General features: G+C 39.5%; 1 protein-coding gene and 1 long non-coding RNA gene across 7 annotated transcripts in view; one reads left to right on the top strand and one right to left on the bottom strand.

The window, feature by feature from the left end:
- Positions 1–22: 22 nt before the first annotated feature.
- Positions 23–19,169, top strand: LOC146358370 (uncharacterized). Its single transcript, XR_014784248.1, has 3 exons — positions 23–2,793; positions 2,849–9,795; positions 17,229–19,169. It is a non-coding gene; the product is annotated as an uncharacterized LOC146358370 (long non-coding RNA).
- The window catches only part of R3HDM1 (R3H domain containing 1), a 106,128-nt gene continuing 89,184 nt past the window's right edge, over positions 3,756–20,699 (bottom strand). For 4 of the 6 annotated variants that reach the window (XM_084809341.1, XM_084809361.1, XM_084809322.1 and 1 more), the window contains 8 exons: positions 18,050–18,204; positions 16,703–16,851; positions 12,901–13,004; positions 11,827–11,996; positions 11,009–11,159; positions 9,618–9,700; positions 6,478–6,562; positions 3,756–5,172 (listed from right to left, as the gene is read on the bottom strand). In XM_084809341.1, coding sequence (XP_084665467.1) covers positions 4,808–5,172; positions 6,478–6,562; positions 9,618–9,700; positions 11,009–11,159; positions 11,827–11,996; positions 12,901–13,004; positions 16,703–16,851; positions 18,050–18,204 — 1,262 coding nt within the window. In that variant the 3' untranslated portion in view covers positions 3,756–4,807. The remainder of the gene's footprint in view (positions 5,173–6,477; positions 6,563–9,617; positions 9,701–11,008; positions 11,160–11,826; positions 11,997–12,900; positions 13,005–16,702; positions 16,852–18,049; positions 18,205–20,699) is intronic. The other 2 variants (XM_084809351.1, XM_084809371.1) reach the window with 2 other exon arrangements.

The following is a 20,699-nucleotide window of genomic DNA, read 5'->3' as shown; positions in this document are numbered from 1 at the left end:
GGGTGGGTGGCAGAACCCCCCCCCCACTCCCACAAAAATGTATAGGATCAGGCAGCTTAAAGAATTCCTCACATAAATGAAGCAAAGAAAAAAAAGCGTGGATAAATCCATAGGACATACTGTACCCATGGAAGTGTGCATAAATCCTTAGGGCATACTCTACCTTCTAGCAGATAAATTTATGCTTGGGCCCACCTCGGTTCTCTGGGTTTAGGGGACCCATATCTTCAGCCTTATGGGAAGAGCAAATAGGTGACATGGCATTTGCTCTGAAATAAAAGATTCCTTTAAATCCAATTCAGTGCACATTCAGGGTATGCAGCTTGACTGGGGGGTTGGGAGAGAGCACCGTTTGCTGCTCCACCTTAGGCAGCAAAATGCCTTGGGCTGGCCCTGTGGATCATAACTTTTTACCTTTGTTTAAAGTTTCTACACTGCTTTTGACTCACAAGATAAATGTGACAACCTCTTTAATGTTTTTAGGAATTCCACACATCCCATTCAATAGTCACTTGGCAAAACAAACAAGATTGTTGGATGTGTTCCAAGTGTTTCACACTGCAATCCTATACACACTTACCTGGGAGGAACTGCCTAAGATTGCACCATGAGATCTGTCTGCTGTTTTAATGTTTAATATGGCTTGTGGTTGTTGTTGTTCAGTCGTTAAGTAGTTTTATTTAAATGTGTTTATCTTAAAGATGCCAGGATAGTATAAAAATGTTCTAAGTAAATAAAATAAACACTCATACTCCCAACCAAATTTATTAGCCTCCTAATATCAGATATCCAAATATCTGCAGTAGGTGGCAGGAGCATTTATTTCTGAGTAAACATGCATAAGATTGAAAACATTGTAGCTCTGAAAAACCAGACAAAAAGTGAAGTGATGGCAGATCCAATGACCTAGGTTAAGAGGTTTCTCCTTACCCATGCAGAATTTTAATATTTATTATTTATTTACAATATTTATATACTGCTCCACATAAATTTTTTTTAGAGTGGTGAACAGCAAAGATAAAATAATAAAACACCATGTTAAAACCATCAAAACATTTTAAAAGAAACAAGTTCTAATAGTTACATTAATGACGAGAACCATGTCCGAGGCCAACCTTAACTCTAATCAACTATCATTTCTAGCCCACTGCTGTATTTGCAAATGAGCTTTAGCCAAAAAATGGCATAAATAGGCACTGTGTACTAATGTGTACATAAAAACTGTGTACTAATAATTGTTAATGTGAGTTTAAAGTCAAGAATAACTCATGAGTATAGTGAAATTTCTTCTCTTCCCCACTAAGGTTTCTCAGCATCCTAAGTACTTATTTGCCTAACATAATCAGCTTATGCCAATCCATGATCTGAATGGACAAGCTGAAAGAGTTCCTCAGCCATCTTACCGAAGGAATGTCTGAGCCTGGTCAGTGCTTGAGAACTCCCTGTTGAGTTCCATGACGGAAGAAAGTGGGATATAAATGTACTAAATACTAACAAGAACGTAAGAACATTGTGGTCTGCCCTCCTGTATCAGACCAAAGGCCTATCTAGTCCAGCATTATGTTCCCACAAAAGTCAGTTAGATACATATGGGAAGACCACAAGAGGGACATGAGTGCAATAAGATCTCCTAATCATGTTGCTCAGGAACTGATGTTTAAGAGGCATACTGCCTCCAGTACTGGGGTAATACATAGCCATTCTGACTACTAGCCTTTGATAACCTTAACCTCCATGAATGTGTCTAATCCCCTTTAAAACTATCGAAGTTGACAGCCTTCACTACATCTTGTGGTAGTGAGTTTGACTATGTAGTGTGGTGGTACTGTTTAAAATAACCTGAATCTCCTATTTATCTTTCACTTAAATAACTCCTCCCCCCTGTCTCATCCATGTATTGAAACCCCTCAGCTTGCCTCTCTAATTGGCCCTACATATGAAATGGGTAGCATTTCAGAGAAATCTACCTTGTATGCCTTGCCTTTCAACTTCCTAGCACCCTAAGTTTTGCTTCCAGGACATGATATTTCCCTATGTCATTGGTGCCAGTGTGCACCGCAGCATCCTCCCCTGCACTATCTGCCAGGCTATGAGATGGTGTGACATCTTCAAACTTCACACCAGGCAGCCAAGTCACAATGCAGTCTACGCACCTGTCACGAATGCAGCTGTGTCTCTAATGATTCAGTCTCCCACTACCAAGAATCCCCACCCCTTTGAGGTCTATCCTTGGCATGAAGGGATATAGTTTTATCCCTCAAGGAATGCATCCCTATAAGGGATCTGTCCTCGTCCTCAGAGTGGCACCCCCCTTCCCTAATACCCTCATTGTCCTTGACAGCAGAATTGTCACCCTGGGGGTGGGACACCACTATCATGTTCCTCAAGGCCTTGTCCACCAACCTGACACTCAGCTTCTCCAGGTCAGCTACCTTGGCCTCAAAGGATCAAACTTGTTCTCTGATTGCCAGGAGCTCATTGCATCAAGCACACACTGACAATTTCTGTCCAGCAGGTAGAGTTGTACATACAACACTCTGCGCAATAGATTGGATAGCTTCCAAGCCATGCTGGCTGTCTACCTTCACAGACATTTCTAGCTAAGTTCCTTACCATCAGTAGGGGGAAGGATTGACTGTCCCAGCCTCCTCCCTGTTGCTAAACTCGCAACTCTTGCCAGCTTAACTTCTAATTCTTCATTGTGATCTCTGCATCACACATACGGACTCTACTTTGGTCCTTTGTTGCTGGCACTGAGATGCTTCATCAGCTGGAGTTCATACTGCAATCATTGTATAGGCTAATCTGATATACAACCTACCCAATCAACATTTGGTTGATTGGGTAGGTTGTATTTTTATGTATTTGCTACATTTATACCCCACTTTTCTTTTAGCAGCCTCCAATCAATCCAAGTACCTTACAGGGCCTAATTAACTGCTGCTGAGGTTCTGCTGTTTTATTTTGTGATATAAAAATGATTTACCAGCTCCCCCAAATATTGAGTTTTGTTCAGCAGCATATTTCATCCTATCCTTTGTTCATTCAATGCCACCATGATTTCAGGAGCAGGAGAAAGAAATATGGGATGGAGGAATTAGTAGAAGAGATACTGACTACAGTAGCTTTGATATTAAGGGTTAAAAGCCAACAGAGCAAGTGGACTTCCGTTCTTGCAACAGAAGTTCCCCTTGCTTTTCTCCCTCCTGCTTCTTCCAATGCACCCCCCAAATCTGCTTCAGAGGGTCCCCCAGCTCTTTGGAGCAGATTTGGGGGTGCACAGGGGGCTGCAGAAGGGAGGGGAAATTCATTCTGCCAGCAGTTTCCTTTTCACTAGCAGACAGCCAGCACTGAATCAAAAACATAGTCTGCAATCCTCATCCCACTTACTAGAGAATAAGTTCCATTGAACTTAGTGGATTTTTCTTCTGAGTAAACACGCATAGGATTGTGCTGTAAAGCAATATTCATATATCTCACTTTTTGAATGTGTGAACAGAACAAATTCAATTTAAGTAGCCTTCTCTGAAGTCTTATCTCAGGAAGAAGTGCAATACCCTGCGGCCTCATTAATTAAAATCTTAACAGATAAACCATTGAGCTCCTATTGAAATTACTGACTGAATTCCCATAGTTAGTCATGGGTAATTGATTTTTTTTTTTTACTTAACTTACGTGAGGTTCTATCATTAAATATGTCAAATTTTCTTTCAAGCCATTTCCCTCCTTTTAAAAGAGTACACTAGAAAACGTATACTTGTAAACATTTATTTTTTTTTCAAACTGAAGAAAGGCTTGCATCAGCACACATTGTACAGCCTTGCAAATTATACAGAAATTGAAAAAGGTGTCTCCTTTATATGTGCAATGAATCATTTGATGTCCAGTGATCCTCTACAAATGATGAAAAAACATATTTAAACCACTTAAGAAGTTTCCAGCACTTATCAAATGCGATTACTCTTACAGTAAAAAAAAAAAGTAAAGGAAAAAAAAAACATATTGATGGGAACACAATTAAAGTGCAAACTTTTTGCCATTTGGGGAGTCACATTTAATTTCCTCACTGTTTATTGCAAACTAATGGGCTCCAGTTAAAATTATCTGCAGTGTTAATTTCTTCCTTTTTAATATTCATCCTGTTGGAACAGAAACAAGCTGCTGAAGAGTAGAATTTAATGGCAGTTACTGTTCGCTTAAGTAAATCTAGAAGGGGAAGGACTGGAGAAGGTCTTCAGTAGTTATTGTTGGACTCTTATCTTGGAAGAGGAACAGAAGGGAAGAGAAATATGTTACTTTCCTTGCCTTTTGCATATTGGGCTAGAAACACAGTGTAATTCTTTAGGAGCTCTTCTCTCTTTCCCTCCCAACCCCAGATCCCTGCCCTTAAACTGACAGAAGTGTGCTGGCTGTGTGCAAAGGGATTACAAAATACAGGTAAGAATATGGATATTCCTTATGAACAAAAGTTTGCTGTACAACAGAGCTTTGGATCTGATACAAGAATTCAGAAATATAAAACGAAACTACTACAAAAGGGGCATTTTAACAGCATTCTTCAGAGAAGACTGCCTGTCCGTTTCACATCACAGCAGTATTTTGTTTTAAGTTGTTGATTATTTAACTGCATGTTTTTTTCTGCATCTTCTGCCTGGATCACTGGGTTTATTCTTCAAAGGCTTTACTGTTGTATGATATCCAAGGAGTCTTTATGAAGACAACAAAAAACCCATAAACATCAAGCCAATCAAGTAGAGGAGATAAGGACATGGAAGTAATAAAGGCTGAATGTTCAATGGCATAGCTGTTACTGAGAACTAGCCCTTTCCAGAATGTGAAAGTCGTAGTGCTTCTTGCTTGTTCTCAGCCTAAACTTGTTCAGTGAGTTACTTTGTTTCTTCAATGCATTTTGGGCTGCTGACATGGTTGGAAATGTCGCTAGAACTGTGTATGTAGATGCCAAGTCATTAAGTTTGGAAGCTTCAGCGTTCACATTACTGTCTCCACTACCACAGTAGTGATGGTGGTGTCGCTGTTGCACCTGTAGAGACTGGGGATCCCGTAGCCACCGAATCTTGGCACCAACTTTAAGAAGTTCCACAAATAACTTTTCAGCTTCTGCCCGAGTTATTCCTTCTGGCAATTCAGTAATTTCTAAGACTTTTCCTACAACTGAAGAAAAGTGTAAGATTAAAAATGGCTTATTGCGTGAGGCCTATGGTATTCAGGTCCTTTTACTTGAGACACCCACCTACAAAATCTTCTGCTTGCTTGGCAATAAACTATTAGCTCTGTTCCTTACCTTACTGCTATCCCAAATCAACAATATCCCTCAGTAACCAGCAGGGGCAAAAAGGCACCAATAACGATGCAGCAGCCACTTTACGAACTTACTGAATGGAGTACAGCCATGAATTAAGATGAGTGTTACCATACTTCAGTAGCTTGGAAGAAGGTGATCTATTAACTTTCAGCTTTCTACATGGCTGAAGCAGTAACCTTAAGTGGCTATTAGTGTCATTAGTAGCACTTGCTTCTTCTGAATCTGACATTTTGTAACTTAATATGTAATTTTAAATTCATAAGAACAGCCATGCTGGATCAGACCAAGGGTCCATCTTGTCCAGAATTCTATTCACACAGTGGCCAACCAGCTGCCTGTGGGAAACCCCAAGTAGGATATGAGTACAAAAGCATCCCCCTGGTCATGTTTTTCAGCAGCTGGTATCCCTAGGTACTGCCTCTGATACTGGAGGTTGCATAAAGGCATCAGGACAAGTAACCATTGATAGACATCTTCCATGAATTTGTGTAACCCCCTTTTAAAGACATCCAAATTGGTGCCTTTAAAGTGTACAATGTGTGAGGACCAGGTTTTTCAGGAGAAACCAAAATTAGATGTTATTTGGGCTTGTTTTCTCATGGTAGGAACCATGCAGAGTATGTTTCCAACACATACACACACAAATGCTCCCAGCTAAACTCCACTTTGATGCTTTCAAGTGTCTTTCACAAACTATACCACCATTATAGATGCATTCAAAACTAGTCTAAGGGGACATTGCACACATGTTCCAGATGTGGCAGCAGCTGTTTCGAAAACAACACAAACTGTCTTTTCAGCACTCAAAAAGTGCTGTCTTTTCAGCACTCAAAAAGAACAGATGTACAAAGAATAGAATATAATGAAGATGAGCATATATGAAAGTGTGATATAATGTGTGCTTCTCTATATGGTAGGAGGCAGGAAAGACAGCAGCTGCAACATTTGGAGCAGAGATACAAAGCACTTGAAGAACATGTCGGATCCCTTGAGCAAACAGCCATTCACACCCCCTATTGCCACACCATATTCTATATCCATCTCCAGACAATGGTTGGACCTATAGAGTTGTGATAAAATTGAAATAGGCATAAATATACTTTCCCACTACTTCAGTTGCATCATGAAGAAGTGCCACACTATGAGTCACATACCTGGTTCTCCTGCACCAAGGTCTGTTGACGCAGCCTTCTTGGCAGGTTTTCTTCCTCTGTTCCCATGTCTGCTTCCAGGCTGACACTGGCATGGATTCAGATACAAAGAATGATCACTAGTAGAATCCCCCCCCCCCCGCCGTTTCCACCCACAAGGGATGGAGGGTGTGACACTATCCATCCACTGGAGTAATTTAATATGATTAGAGATGTACAATTTCCAGAAATTTTGAAGCCATGGAAAAAAACATGACATTGTGGGAAAAATAAGCAATAATATATATTTTTAGCGCTCTTTTCAGATCTCAAGTCACTTTGTTGCTTTAGGACAGCCTTCCCCAACCTGGTGCCCTCCAGATATTTTGGACTTCAGCTCCCATCAGCTTCAGGCAGCATGGCCAATGATCAGCAATGCTGGGCGTTGTAGTTCAAAACATCTGGAGGGCACCTGGTTGGGGAGGGCTGCTTTATGAACATAAAGGCTGGTTTATGTTGTTAAAATTATATTATGGATAACTTGGTTTGCTTGTAAAATTATCATTATACTTTAAAATGTATAAAAGTAAACTCAGTAAATTTTAATTATTGTTGGATTAAACTATGCTTTTAAATGTAATATGTCAAACATAATTTCATGAGCAAACCAAGATATACATATTTTTAGGTTCCTATTTAATGTCTGACCAGAGGGAACATCAACAAGTAGTCCCTGAATCATCCTAGAAGACAGAAGAAGCGGGAAGAACCAAAGGCAGAGAAAGACTGGTATACAGTATCTGTTCCTATGTGTAAGAAAGTTTAAGGAAATTCCTGTTCCTGTTTGTGGGGTGAAGCTTAGGAAAACTTGATCTGAAGGAAAAGCTATTGAGATTTTATTTAGCTGGGAAAGACTCAGCTTAGGAATGGTAAGTAACCATATTTAATTTAAGAACCTTCAAGCAATCTCAACTGACATTTGTAAATAATTTCCGTTAATTAACATTTTTTGTTCATTTTGAAAAGTGGTCGCTAGCGGTAGTGTCAATACCATAGCTACACCACAGGAACCAGCCTACTCAGTTTATTTTAGGTACTGGAGTTTTACTCTAGTGGCAGCAGTTAAAAGGTTTTATAGTGGAGGCAGCATTCTCTAGTGGTGAGGTCTAATTGAGAACATCATTAAAAACTGTGGCAGTGAGTTCTATAGACCCAAGCCTCAAAAGTAATTAAAAAGAAGAAAAAACATAGGTGGGATAACCTACAGTGTGTTTTTTCACATGTAAGTTTTAGATTAGAACTACATTAATTGACTGCTACAATATCTAACCAGAACAAGCCCCGAAACACAGGACTGTAGAACAAAAACCAAACTGTCAAGAAAGCACATTTTCTTTCATTGTATCTTATGGTGACTCTACTCACATGTTGTGGAACTGAGCATGACTTGGAGCATCCCTAAATGTTTAACAGTAAAAGATACATTAGAGCAATAATTTTAATAAGGAATTAAAGAAATAACTATGCTTGGAGCTTACACAGAGGACAAAAAAAGTTCCCCATGGCTTCATTTTTTCTAGAGATTTTACATCTCAAGCTTTTCTATAAAAGTCTTATTTTAGAAATCATTTTGTGGGGAGTAAAGGCTAGGTAACAACATATAAACACCTTGTCTTAAATTCTAAAAGAAAATCTTTCATAATCCAAAGCTGTTCAATTTTAACAATTTTTCAGAGAAAAACAAAAATGATCCTTGGAAAAAAACGGAAAAAAACTTTTTTTTCTGTTTTTTTTCTGGGTCTTCACATCTCTAACTATAATACACTACTGCTTCCTTTTCTTGAATAAATTTTCTTGGGAAAAGGTCCAGCATTATGCCACTTAAATTCATGAAGTGGTGCATTTTTGTGCTCTCTCACAAAAATACACCAAAGAAGAGGAGTGGAAGCACATCACTGACATTACAAAGGAATTCATTAATTGCATGGGAATATGTTCAATGATACCCTTTGGGATCCAAGTGGCACAATGCTAATGCTCCTTCCTTATGCAAGGTGGTGGTGCAAAGTAGATCTGGGCCAAGGAAAGCCCTTGTTGTTATACCCAGACTTTAATTTGAGTCACAGAGGACAAACATAACACTATTTGTAAATAGCACTATGGTGTTTCAGGGTCCAAAAACAACGCTGGGTTTGCAGCATTAACTAAATATTTACTGGACTCAGTGTCTAATGTCTGTATTGATCTGGGGTTCTGATTCTGTCAGGTTCCAGTGAAATTAGATTTTTTTGATTACCAAGATGAAACAGACACTTGTGCAAAGAGAGGACAGTTTATTGATAGAAAATGGATGCAGAATATATATGCAAAGAAAGCTCACATTTCCACTCAGCTAATGCAGAGCTGAACTGTCTGTTTGTGCCCCCCAAAGACAGATGGGAAATCATTCTTTGGGCCACAAGTTTCTCTAAGCTGGCTTGTGTGTGTACGGTTCTTTGGAGCGAGGCCAAAGCGCAAAGCCTGCGGACTTGCTTTTATGAGTGTCTCTTTCTAGCTCAGGAACTGACAGGATGACACACAGCCCAGATGTGGGGGGCTAGGCTTGCTTCTCATGGGAAATGAAACCTATCTCTGCTCAGAGTGAGGTCAAAACAGCTTCAAGGTGAAAGCTGTAGATTGCAGGCCTGTGTGAAAGAGCATCTCAATTAACTATTAAGTTGCCAGTTAAGCTAAATTACGCAGGTCTACTACTAGCATGTAGGAACCCTGTGAAGTCCACTGTTTTGCTCACAAACTAACACACTACAATGTCTTTAGGGTACATCTGACTAATAATTCATTTAAGGACAATCCATATGCACAATGCTTGAAGTGGTGCATAATACCATCCCACTTTTCAGGTGGACCTAAAATCATCCCAGCCTTGTCAATAGATGCAAGTGCATCTGGCCTAATTTGAAATGAAAACATCTTACTCCTCTCTCACCCCCAGTCTGAGTACCGCATATGAATAACAAGGTCGTCATCATTTTTAAAGGATACTTTTATGAAGCTAGCAAACAATTCCTCTAGTAGGAAAGCAGCTAATTTCAAAATTCATTTTCCATTTATAAAAGTACCTAACGGGTTAATCTTCCCTCCTGTGAAGAGGGGACATCCCCTACCTGTGGGCCTGCTACGTGTCCATGTAACAGAGATGGAGGATTGTACTGCAACGGCTGGCCCAGTAAGGGATATCTGGCATCTCCTGAAGACACAGAAAGAAACTTAATTTCAGATTAAAATACTAATTATCTCTTTCTCAGTACTGGGACCTGTCAATTAAAGATTTTCTAATCTTAGGTAAGTTTGTCTTTTAATGAGATTTGATTGAACAATTTAAATATGCTTACATACTACAAAACTTCAGTGGAGGTGTACGGACACACACTTAGACAACTCAAAGGGTGGCATTTTGTCTGAAGAGTGAGATCATTTACAATGTAATGTTAAATTTACAAAGGCTTGGATCCAAAGGTGCATTGGGGGGGGGGGCAGTTTCCCATTTCTGTGGCAGCTCCCTGTGTTATATATCCCATGCTGTTCTAGAGGGTCCCCCAATCCTGAGGAGCAGTGGGCTGCACTGAGAAGGGGGAAGGTGGGAAATGAAAGCCCACTCATGGAAGTTAGGATCAAACCCAAACACAACCACTCACTGTTAGAAGGAAATGCTATTTTAAAATATTTAGGGCAGAATCTTACGGATGTTTAGACAGAAAAGAGTCCTACAACTCCCAGCATTCTCCAGCCAGCCATGCTGGCTGGGGAATGCTGGGAGGTGAAGGACTTCTTTTTGTAGTAAAGAAAATATTCTTTGTAGTAAAGAAAATAATGCTGGGAGGTGTAGGACTTTCTTTTTATAGTAAAGAAAATATTCTTTACTATAAACTAACCAGAACTAAAAAAAAAAGAAAAAAAAAAGACTTGGTTCTCATGAGAAAAACAGCCATATTATTTTCATTTAAAAGAAAAATGGAAAATGATCTGCCAGCTTTGGGGACAAAACAGGAGAAGCCATTTTTAAGTTTATTTTTCATCATATTTGAAAGATGGAGACAGTGCAGCACAAAAGCACTCGCACTGCAGTGTGTCTTTCAAGAGTCCCTAGTCTTTGCTTGTTGGCAGTCCTATTGATTAATGAAAGGGGGGTGTACATGGGGATATTTAATATGAAATTGAAGTTTTAAATTGACATTTGGGGAAGCAATGAATAAGATAGATGAAATAAACAGGGTTTAGTGTTCTGACTTTATACCTTGTGGCAATGTAATTTATGCGCAAATGAGTTTATGCGCAACAGCGTCAACATCCAAAATTCATAAAACTTATACTGCTAGCAAGTTAATTAGGATGGAGTCTTTTCCACCTTCAAGGAAGTCAAATGAAAATATCAAGGTGGGAGAGGGATTTTTTACCTTCCTTGAGGGAAACATTAAATGTGACTTTCCAATACAATACAAAATGAAGTCAGACAATGTAAGCAGCTATTCATTTCTTAGCTAACTGGATTTCTTACCTTGTCCGGGAACAAAAGGTCTAGAGAATGGGGGCACAAGAGGAAGAGGTGTTAACGTGGGACGGATGTTCTTCATGTTTGAAAGCTGAGTTGGTGCTGGCGACTGGGCCGGAGAGGTGACAGGGCTACCTATTTGTGGACTATGCTGTAACTTATTTAAAAAAAAAAAAAAAAGAAACACACACTTTACATGAGTTTGCCAGAGCAGGGGAAAATCAGTTTGTTTGTTTTTTATTATTATTTGGGGGCCTTGTTGGAATTGGTTTCATAGATTGCAAGTGAAATGTGAATCTGTATGGTCTGAAATCTGTTGAGTTCTCATACTTAACAATTCTTACTAAGAGAGGATTGTCTGTTTTGTGTGTTTATGATGCACAAAATCAGAGTCCTAGCAAAGGTGTCATTCCCTCCATGACTGACAAACACTAAACTCACAAAGAAAAACAACAACACTCTGCCTCTCTTTCTACACATACAAGATAGGACTGTCCCCAACACTAATGTGCTATCATTATCTTTTGCAGGGAATACACTTTCCCTCTTGTTCCTTTTCTTGTAGGATTGGGCCTTGGATGTGGTCTACTTGCCTAACCAATCTTGTGGTGGGTATGGGTGAAGACACTGGAACTATGGAATATACACAAAAAAATACAATGTCCTACCAGCTATCTGTATTAACTTTCTCAGCTGTTTCCACAATGTACAGTGTTCAAACATGGATGCAACCCATTTAAATAGTTGCCACACATAAAGAATTAAGAAATGAATGCTCCCCATTTTAAAACACCAATGTTTTCAAAACATAGGAGATTGCATACCTGTGTACAGCTGTCTAGAGCGCCAAAATCTGTTGATTTCTGTCCTCTCTGATGGTCACAATAATATTTATTTTGTTTCCATTGGGGAGGGGAATGTGGTCGAGGCTGAGGATTGTTGGGTATATTGAGCTGCATCATTACCATTCCTCCACCTGGTGGTGGCGCTACTGCTACAAAACAAGATTAGCAAAGAATGATGTGGAAGTTTCTAGTTTACCACTCCCTAAAGATTGCCTCCTGCCAGGTGAACCTGCCTGCCTGCTGAGGTCATCAATAGCCGCGTTGATCCATGTTCCACCAATGTTAGAGGTGAAGTTGGGTTGGGACACAGGATAGGGCCTTTCAATTGCTGGGCCAAGGCTTTGGAAGCCCCTGCCCCAGAAGACCCACAAGGACCCCATTTTATTGGCACTTTGATGATCAGTTAAAACAATGTTTCATTATGTCCTTAGTCTGAAATAGCTTTATTTGCCCCTGGTTTGCTCTTTTGATGTTATTTTGTTGCTTCTCACTATGCTTTTGATACTTAGATTCAATGGGTTGGCTCCAGGCTGGCTGTAAGAAGAGGTCCACTCCCACTGGAGGAATAGGGGAGGCATTTTTCACCAATTCCCCCTTCCCTCTGCCTCCCATGCCCCCTAAAAAGTTGCTCTGAAGGGTTGAGGGACCCTCTGGAACACCATGGAAGATGGGGCTGGGAAGGGAAAATCAGCAAAAATCACATTTGCTGGATCTCAGACCCTTCTGTAAATGGAAGAGGGCCTTCTGTATGCAAAAGGGAAAGTCTAGATCCAACCTCTTCATTCATAATATCTGTATTTTACATATTTATATTCAATCTTTATATAACATCAGATCAGCTGGCTAACAGTGCAAAATGAGGGTGACATAAAATAAATTGCCCTTCCACAAACTCCCTTAAATTAATTTATCTTAGGATCCAATCCTATGTGCGCTGTACCTAGAACTGGACTACAGTGAACTAATTACACTGATATGCACATAATGCTTTTTAAAACTGATCAAATGATTAGGGGAAGAAAGGATCAATCTGACAAAAAATTTTGCTCAGACCTGCACACTGTTGTCCTTGGAGTTGTTGGGAGTTGCATGGTGATGTTGTTCTAGGAAACTGTATCTGCTCTGATCCTGGAGGCTGAAGATATGCTACTGAAGAGCTGCAGAAGTTTGGGGAGAGGGGGAAGAAAAGAAACAAAAAAGAGAAAGGTATTAAATGCAAACTGTACATGTCAGCCATGATGTTCTAAATTCATGAAAGCCACTTGCTGCAAACAACCTGGATTTCAACATATGAATAGGCGAACAAAAATGGATTTATATGGTCCAGAAATTAGGACTAAGTAGCCATATTGCTTTCCAATCCTGCCATCCTGGCAAAAATATTTAGATGTTTCAGGTTTCCTCACCATCCTTTGCAGGATGAAGAAACTAGCCAAACCTGCTTTGAATTGTAGGTTGACAGTACTGCCTTAGCTTGTGTCTCTTGGACACATTGTTCCTCACCTTGGCTGTCATTTTTGGTCATTTGTCATTTTTATAATTAAACAAGAGATTTATATGCTCTTGTTGTAGGAGAAATGAATGCTACTAACAATTTAAATTAATAAGTTTAAAACATGAGTGAAACATTTTCCTTAAGGGCAAAAAATTAGTGACTCAAATGCTATTCTCTTTTCTCTAATCTACTTGTGAATTATTCATAGAGTGACTTTTGGAAAGGTGACCAGGCTTTGAAGATTGCTATTAACGCACCTCATTATTGCAAATTGCTGACTTTAAAAAAAGCAGCTTTCAAAGCAAGGCACACAAAGATCAAAGGAACCTGAAATATAAAAAAGAAGCAATACAAAGATAACCGGCAGGCGAGAATGTATTTTAAAAACAAGTCAGAACTCTGTATCAAGGTGACCTCAAATTCCATTTTATGTTGGCTTTATAAGAATAACTGAGGTGGACCAAAGGGCTATGGCCCAGAAACCTTTCTTACAGCCCCCTCTTCCCTCTAGCTTTGGATAGTTCTCTGGGCATTGCATACACATTTTCATACCTATTTTTCAGTGCCCAATGCCATATCCATGTTTGTACAGCACGTCCAGGTAGTGGTGATTTTCACAGATTCCACATTCCCGCTGCTGCCCCCAGCCCTACTTCCCATGCTTTCCCAAGTGGATCCTTCTACCTCTGGAGCAGGTTTTCAGAGGGCAGAGGGGGCTGCAGCGGGAAGGGGGATTTGGCAAAAATCACCATCCTGCCCCCTCCCTCCAGTACTTGCAGAACTCCAGTGAACACAAGTCTGGAGCCTACCTGTTACCCTGCTTTATCATTATGGAGTTATTACACATTTTCTTATCCCTGACTAATCAGATTAATTCATCCTAATGCAGAAATCTATTGGATAATCTGTAGAAAGGGGCCCTGTACTATGTCTTTCTTCCCTAGAGGAAATGAAGTGTACGGTGGGGTCCCATGAGCATAACCAGCAAGCAGTAACAAGCTACGAGATAGCTTAGACTTGGATTAACTAAGGGTGCAATTCAATACAGGTTTAGACAGAAAGAAGTCCTACAACTCCTAGTATGTGCTGGAAATTGTAGGACATTTTTCTGTCTAAACATGCATTGGACTGCTCCCTAAACCTTAAATGTGGGCTGTAATCCTATACATGCCTACTTTGAACTCAATGGAGTGTACCTTTGAGTAGGCATTCATGCATAGGTTTGCACTTTTAGAGACACTACTTAGTTTGTCTCTCTTACCACATAGAAAGTAATCAAAACATTGTTTATTAAAGCATCGATCAAGGTTGCTTTACAATGTTGTTAGTAATACAAGCTATATCTCTCAATGTTGTTGGAATATCTGTCTTTCTTAAAAGCTTGCATAAATCCAGCTGTGACACTAGCAGCTTCCTGTCAGTTCTCACTGTGTAAATCACAATTTTCTCTGTGATGGTGAGCTTGACACAAAGTATTGCATTTGTTTCACTTAATGACAGTTTACATTCGTTATACATTGCATTAATTAAACTTTGCAATTAAGAACTTCCAAGAGGGTAGCTTGTATGTATATTCAATTTAAAATGTGTTTTCCAAAAATAATTGTATCCCTTAAAATGGCTTCAGTGTAATTTCCCCACACACCATCAGCATGGGCTATATTGTTACAAATCCATCAATATTTCCATAGTTCTGCTCAAACACAAACATTTATTTTATTCATTTATTTCTTCTTTTTAAAACATATTTACAATTAAGGATCAGTTATCAAGTCATTGTACTGTAAATGACAGTGGGATCATGGGAATACTATCATGCAAGTGAAATGAAATCTGACAAGAATGTTTTGACAGTAGTACCAAGGCCTTGTGCACAGGTTAATGGTTCTTTCAAGGTACTGTCTTGTCTTTTGATCTCTTACCCCCACCCCTATTTTAGTTGCTTGTTGGGGTTCACTGGAACACATTGAATGTTACACAAGCTAGTACAGGCCAACTACAGACTCACATAAAAGACATAGCTAGCTTAGGTAATTCGCCTAATTGTTCTGGGAATACTGCCAAATTGTTCCTTCCAGGAAATTAGGGTTGCATATGCTGGCTGGGGAATGCTGGGTCCTATGCATGTTTAGACAAAAAAGTCCTACACCTCCCAGCATTCCCCAGCCAGCATGGGGATCCCTAATTTCCTGGAAGGAACAATTTGGCAGAATTCCCAGAACAGTTAAACACTGCATGATCAAAGTAGTAACAGGGATCCTATTTTTGGTCATCCAGTGAGATCCTATAGAATATAATAGAATATAGTCCTGCTGAACAACTTGTCCACCCCAATGAAAATGAAGAAGCCACCACTATCCTTATCACTAGTGCTATCCTGCCAAATTACTGCCAAACCAAACAACTTCCTATCTCCCTATTTGGCAAATTCCCTCTGAACCTTTAGACTTTAAGTTGCAAACCTATAACTACTTACCTCTATTAAACTCAAAGAGGCTTACCTCTGAGTAAACATGCACAGGATTGCATTGTTAGGGTGCAATCTTATGCATGTGTAGAGAGAAAAAAAGTCCTACAACTCCCAGCATTCCCGCCAGCCTTTTTTTCCCTAAACATGCATAGGATCGTGCCCTTAAAGACTCTTACGCTTATTTAAGAAAGGCTTGGAAGGGTAATTACAATACTTTTAGTGTACTGCTTTTTTCACTTGACTGGTGGTTTTAGGATCAAACTGGTACTGTTTTTTGTAGTGTTGGATTTGGAATGTAATCACCATTGAGAAACCAGCAGCACTGGTATGTAGGTTATAAATATTTTTTTTAAGGAACACTCAAATTTTATTTGCATAAACGTACAATTTATTCGAAGTGCAATAATTGATTTTGAAGAAATAGAAATTGTGTTTCTTGAAAGAAGAACAAGCACGGAGCAGTAATGATATAAAGGGTAGAAGAACTGGAAGAAGGAGCCACATATATGGAATCTGATCTAGGTAAAAGAAATCTATGTCCCAGACTATGGGTTCTGAAGTGCACAATTACAACACTTCTTCACTATCATAGCCACTAGACACTTCCTTTTTAATAATTAGAGAAAATATTGTCATAAAACCAAATTATGTTTTATGTATACATAAAAATAAAACTCAGCCTTCATCTATATGTGAAATTTTGTTAACTATCATTGTAAATAAACCAGACCAGGTTACTAAGGATCAACTCAAACAGGTTTTTGAATGGTATTGTTATTGTAGTTGTTTTTTCTTCTGTACTATGGTTGCTTTGATTTAGCATAACCTTTTGTGGGAAAGTGGCATGCAAGCTAAAATCTACTCTGATCTTAAAAACAAGCGAAACTCACCTTAAATTATTCTGCTGTCCAGATGGAATGACACTGTAGTAAACTTGCATTCCTGATGTGGGTAGTCCTTGGTTAGACTGACTGGGAATAACGACTGGCTGCTGATATGTCTGCTGGGACATTCCTTGGGAACCTTGAGCCATTGAAACCTATAGATTGGAAGTAGATTAAGAATGCTAATAAAGTTCATTGTAAAACTTGACACAACATTGAGACAGCTTATGCTGTAAAGCAGGGATGAGGATACAGGCCTGGAAGGATTCCCCATTCAGTTCAGCAGCTTCTTCCCCTGACTCCACCCCTCTGCCATGGAGAAGAAAACTCTTCTCTCTGATCAGCAGCTGGCCTGAGAGAAGTGCTTTCCCTGCTTAGTACTGAAAAAGGCTCCCTTTCTCAGTGTTTAGCGGGGGAAAGCTGCTTATCCCTGTGGATAAGAGCTTATCCTTTATTTTAATTACATTTATATACTGCCCAGTACTGAAGCCTAATAACATTGTCATCCTTCTGGCTTAATGTTTGTCCCAAGGGCTTTGGGGAGATCAACAGACAAAATGACGTTTCTTTCAAGTCAACATGCAAAATGAGGTATTTCGTCGGAAGAAGAAGAGGAGCTGCTCTCTCACTGTGAGATAGATTGTTTAGACAGCTATAGAGAGTAGTGGCAGGTATACGCCAGCTCTAGGATACTAATATATAGAAAAACAAAATTACATAGTGTCCCAGTACCTTCCCCTTTGCCTACGTTGTTCTCCTTCCGGCTCCTTTTTATCCTCCCAGTATTTTAGCATTTTAGCTACTTAATCTTTTAGCTCTGGTGTTTTAAATCTGTATGTGAAATCTCTGCATTGCTGCTAGGTTTTATTCTGGTTGTACTGTTATATTATGGTTTTAAGCTTTCATATTTTCTATTGTTTTATGCTGCACTCTGGTTTTACTTTCTGTGAACTGTCTGGAGAGCTTCGGCTGTTGGGTGGTATAGAAATGAAATTAAATAATGAAATAATTCCCCTTTCTGAAAACAGTAAAACACAATAGCTTCTTATAATAGTCTATTTGATCTCTGGAAGATGAGTGAGCAAAATTTCACCAGTGTTTAAACTCTAAATGGATAACTGTGGGTTTTGCTTATTACAAACAAACATTACCCCCCAACAGACCAACCAACTAACCAATCAATCAACTCGTGTCTATTTAATCAGTTAAGAAAGAACACTGGTTACATTTGTAGTACTCCCATTTAAAAAGTGACCAAACAATCTTTATTTCTGATTAGGCAGAGTTTCAGTGTTTAGAAAAATCAGCAATATCTTAATACTTGCAATGATATCCAGATAGATAATAGCTTACTTGATAAGATGGCACAGAAGGATATGGGACAAGTACACCTTGGATCTGGTTTCCAATATTGTTGGGCTGACCACCAACTAGGTTTTGGTTTTGAGATTGCTGGACGCCAACTAAACCCTGGTAGTTTTGCTGCTGGTTAGGCATAACTTGGTAACCTGCAAATATACAAATATTTAAACTCATTTTGACCAATTATTATAAAAGAAAATTGATACCCACGCGCCTTTTAGGTGTTATCGCTACGGTGTGGAAGCCATTTTTCTGTAGGTTCATCCCACAATGCTGCTGTATTGTGTAACGATCCACCCCAGCATCAGCATGGACAATTCTAGAGGTCCTGGAAACAACCATGTGGTAAAGATTCATGACAGTGGCCCTGCTCATGTAATGGTGGGCCTTTTAAAATGTCATAGTATCATTAGAGGGCCCAACAGGAAGCTCCCATGCCGCTGTTGCAGTATCTAAAGGGCATCACAGATACGTTGTATAATTTTGTTGAGACAGACAGGTTCCCCCAACTAATTCCCATCAGTTGGCGTAAGGCAACTATTTGCTTACTTCAGTTAAATGCAACTAACAGTATTCCATTTTTTTAAAAGTCTGATTCAAAACTAAAGTGAATTGCCATGTTACCCTCAATCTACAACTTTGTTTTTTAAACGATGGCCTACAAATGTAAAGGTCTATTAACATAACAATTATGATGCTATGAGTCCAATAACGTTAATTCCTTTTCTTTTCCTTGTCTCCTGCAAATTTCTCTGCAGCCATGAGCACTTCAAAATAAAATTGCAGAAAAATCTCAATACGAATTGTCCATCTGTTTATTGTTCTGACAATAATACCTGCATACCACGTTCAGCAAGCTCAGTAAAACAACAGTGCAAGACAGACTATTCATCTTACTTTTGAAGAGTGACGGAGGTGTGTGTGCACATGTGTGTGTATTTATTTATCTATCTATCTATCTGGTCACAGGTTTGGCTTTTTTCATGAATTGGAACCATCCTAAGGATAAACAAATGTGGACATATTTTGGAGCATAGGATTTCCTCCCTGTCCCTACCATCTTTTCCATTCAGTGAGAGGTTGACAGTCTGGAAATGCAAAGTCTCCTCAATAGGTCTCAAAAGGCAGGAACAAGGCCTAAATTCTCCCTGGGCTTACCTGAGGTGTTACCTCTGAACTCAGAGATCAAGGTGTTATCAGATCATCTGACAAGTATACAAATGCACCAAATTTCTTCAAGCAGAATGATGGAATGGATCCACATTTCTGAACTATTTAAGCACTGAAGACTGAACATAAGATGATCAACTCTAGGTGCCTACTTTCATTTTGAGAATGATATCTTTGGTCCCAGAAAAAGAATACATGAAGCTGGCAGGAGTCAAACACTGCTCTTTTGCTGGTGAATGGAATGAAAATTTCAGAGAAAAAGGTTCTGTTTTTCCATCCAGTGACTTGAAAATAATGTGCATGTGGCATTTTATATACATACATACGTGTGTGTTTGTGCACGCGTGCGCACACACACTTATGTGTAATATATACACACACACACATTTATGTAGTGGATCTCTAGAACAGAGTACTTTTTAAATCACCATAACTCATTACTGAAAGCATGCTGAGTACAGGTAAGCAGTCCACAAATCCCCTTGCCAGGGGAAAGACTGCCTTCTGGCAACTGTCCCTCCCCAATACAAAGATCTATATGCCCCACCCCAAATTCCCTATGTAATCCAGAGAACTCTGAGGTGGAAGAAATCTTTAAGCTGGCTGTGAGAGATCAAACCTTCCAAACGATTTAGGTGGTGGTGGGGACATCTTATATCTCACTTCACAACATGTTTCAGAGAAGGAATAGTGCAAACTGAAGATCTGAAAGCTCTATTCAGGTGTTCAAATTACTCACACAATGAGGGAAAGTGAGGAAGGGCTGCTAGCTCTGCCTCTCTCTGTCACCATCTTCCATGACTTGGGAGGCATCTCAGTGATCTGAGCAGGCATCTGCAGTGATAAGTCTTTTCTATGTGTAGAGGCTCCCCATGTGATTTAGCATCCTGGAAAATCGGGGTACTAAATCATATTGTGACCCTGATGAATAGAAAAGGCTCCCCAATGCAAATGTTTGCCTCCAACTCATGGAAGAGGATGAGGACAGTGACAGGGATGGGGGGGGAAGACTAACGCGCTCATTGTCCCTCTCTCTTGTTGAGAAAGTAATTTCAGTCCTGAAAAAGGCTACAGTCCCAAAAGCTTCTTAGCCAGGAACTTCTGGTTCTTGAGTGCAGTTGGTAGAATTCTCTATGAGCAGGACAAAAGCAAGAGAAATACATATAAATACTAACGAAGGAGGAAGAGTTAAGAGTTTCCCTTTTCTTTAAATCACCATTTCCTCTACTGCGAAAAGTAGAAAACAAGCAAAATACGGTAAAAAGATTTTTTGGGTGGGGCGCTCCCATGCCCTTAACAAGCAAAAATTTCATACAGATGCAGGCTTCCAGCAATAGGAAAATATATACCTGTTTAATTTCTGCTTGTCACACCACCTTTAAAGGCACAGGACATTTCCTCAGTCAAAGCCCAGTATTGTATCTGTAATGCTGAAGCATGTTTCAGTAAAGTCTTGTGGAACCCTCACATA

This window comes from Heloderma suspectum, chromosome 1, assembly GCF_057233095.1.
Source record: "Heloderma suspectum isolate Gila_16-S chromosome 1, 16-S_ref, whole genome shotgun sequence".
In the NCBI taxonomy this organism is placed as follows: Eukaryota; Metazoa; Chordata; class Lepidosauria; order Squamata; family Helodermatidae; genus Heloderma; species Heloderma suspectum.
This window is presented reverse-complemented; position numbering and strand designations above follow the sequence as displayed.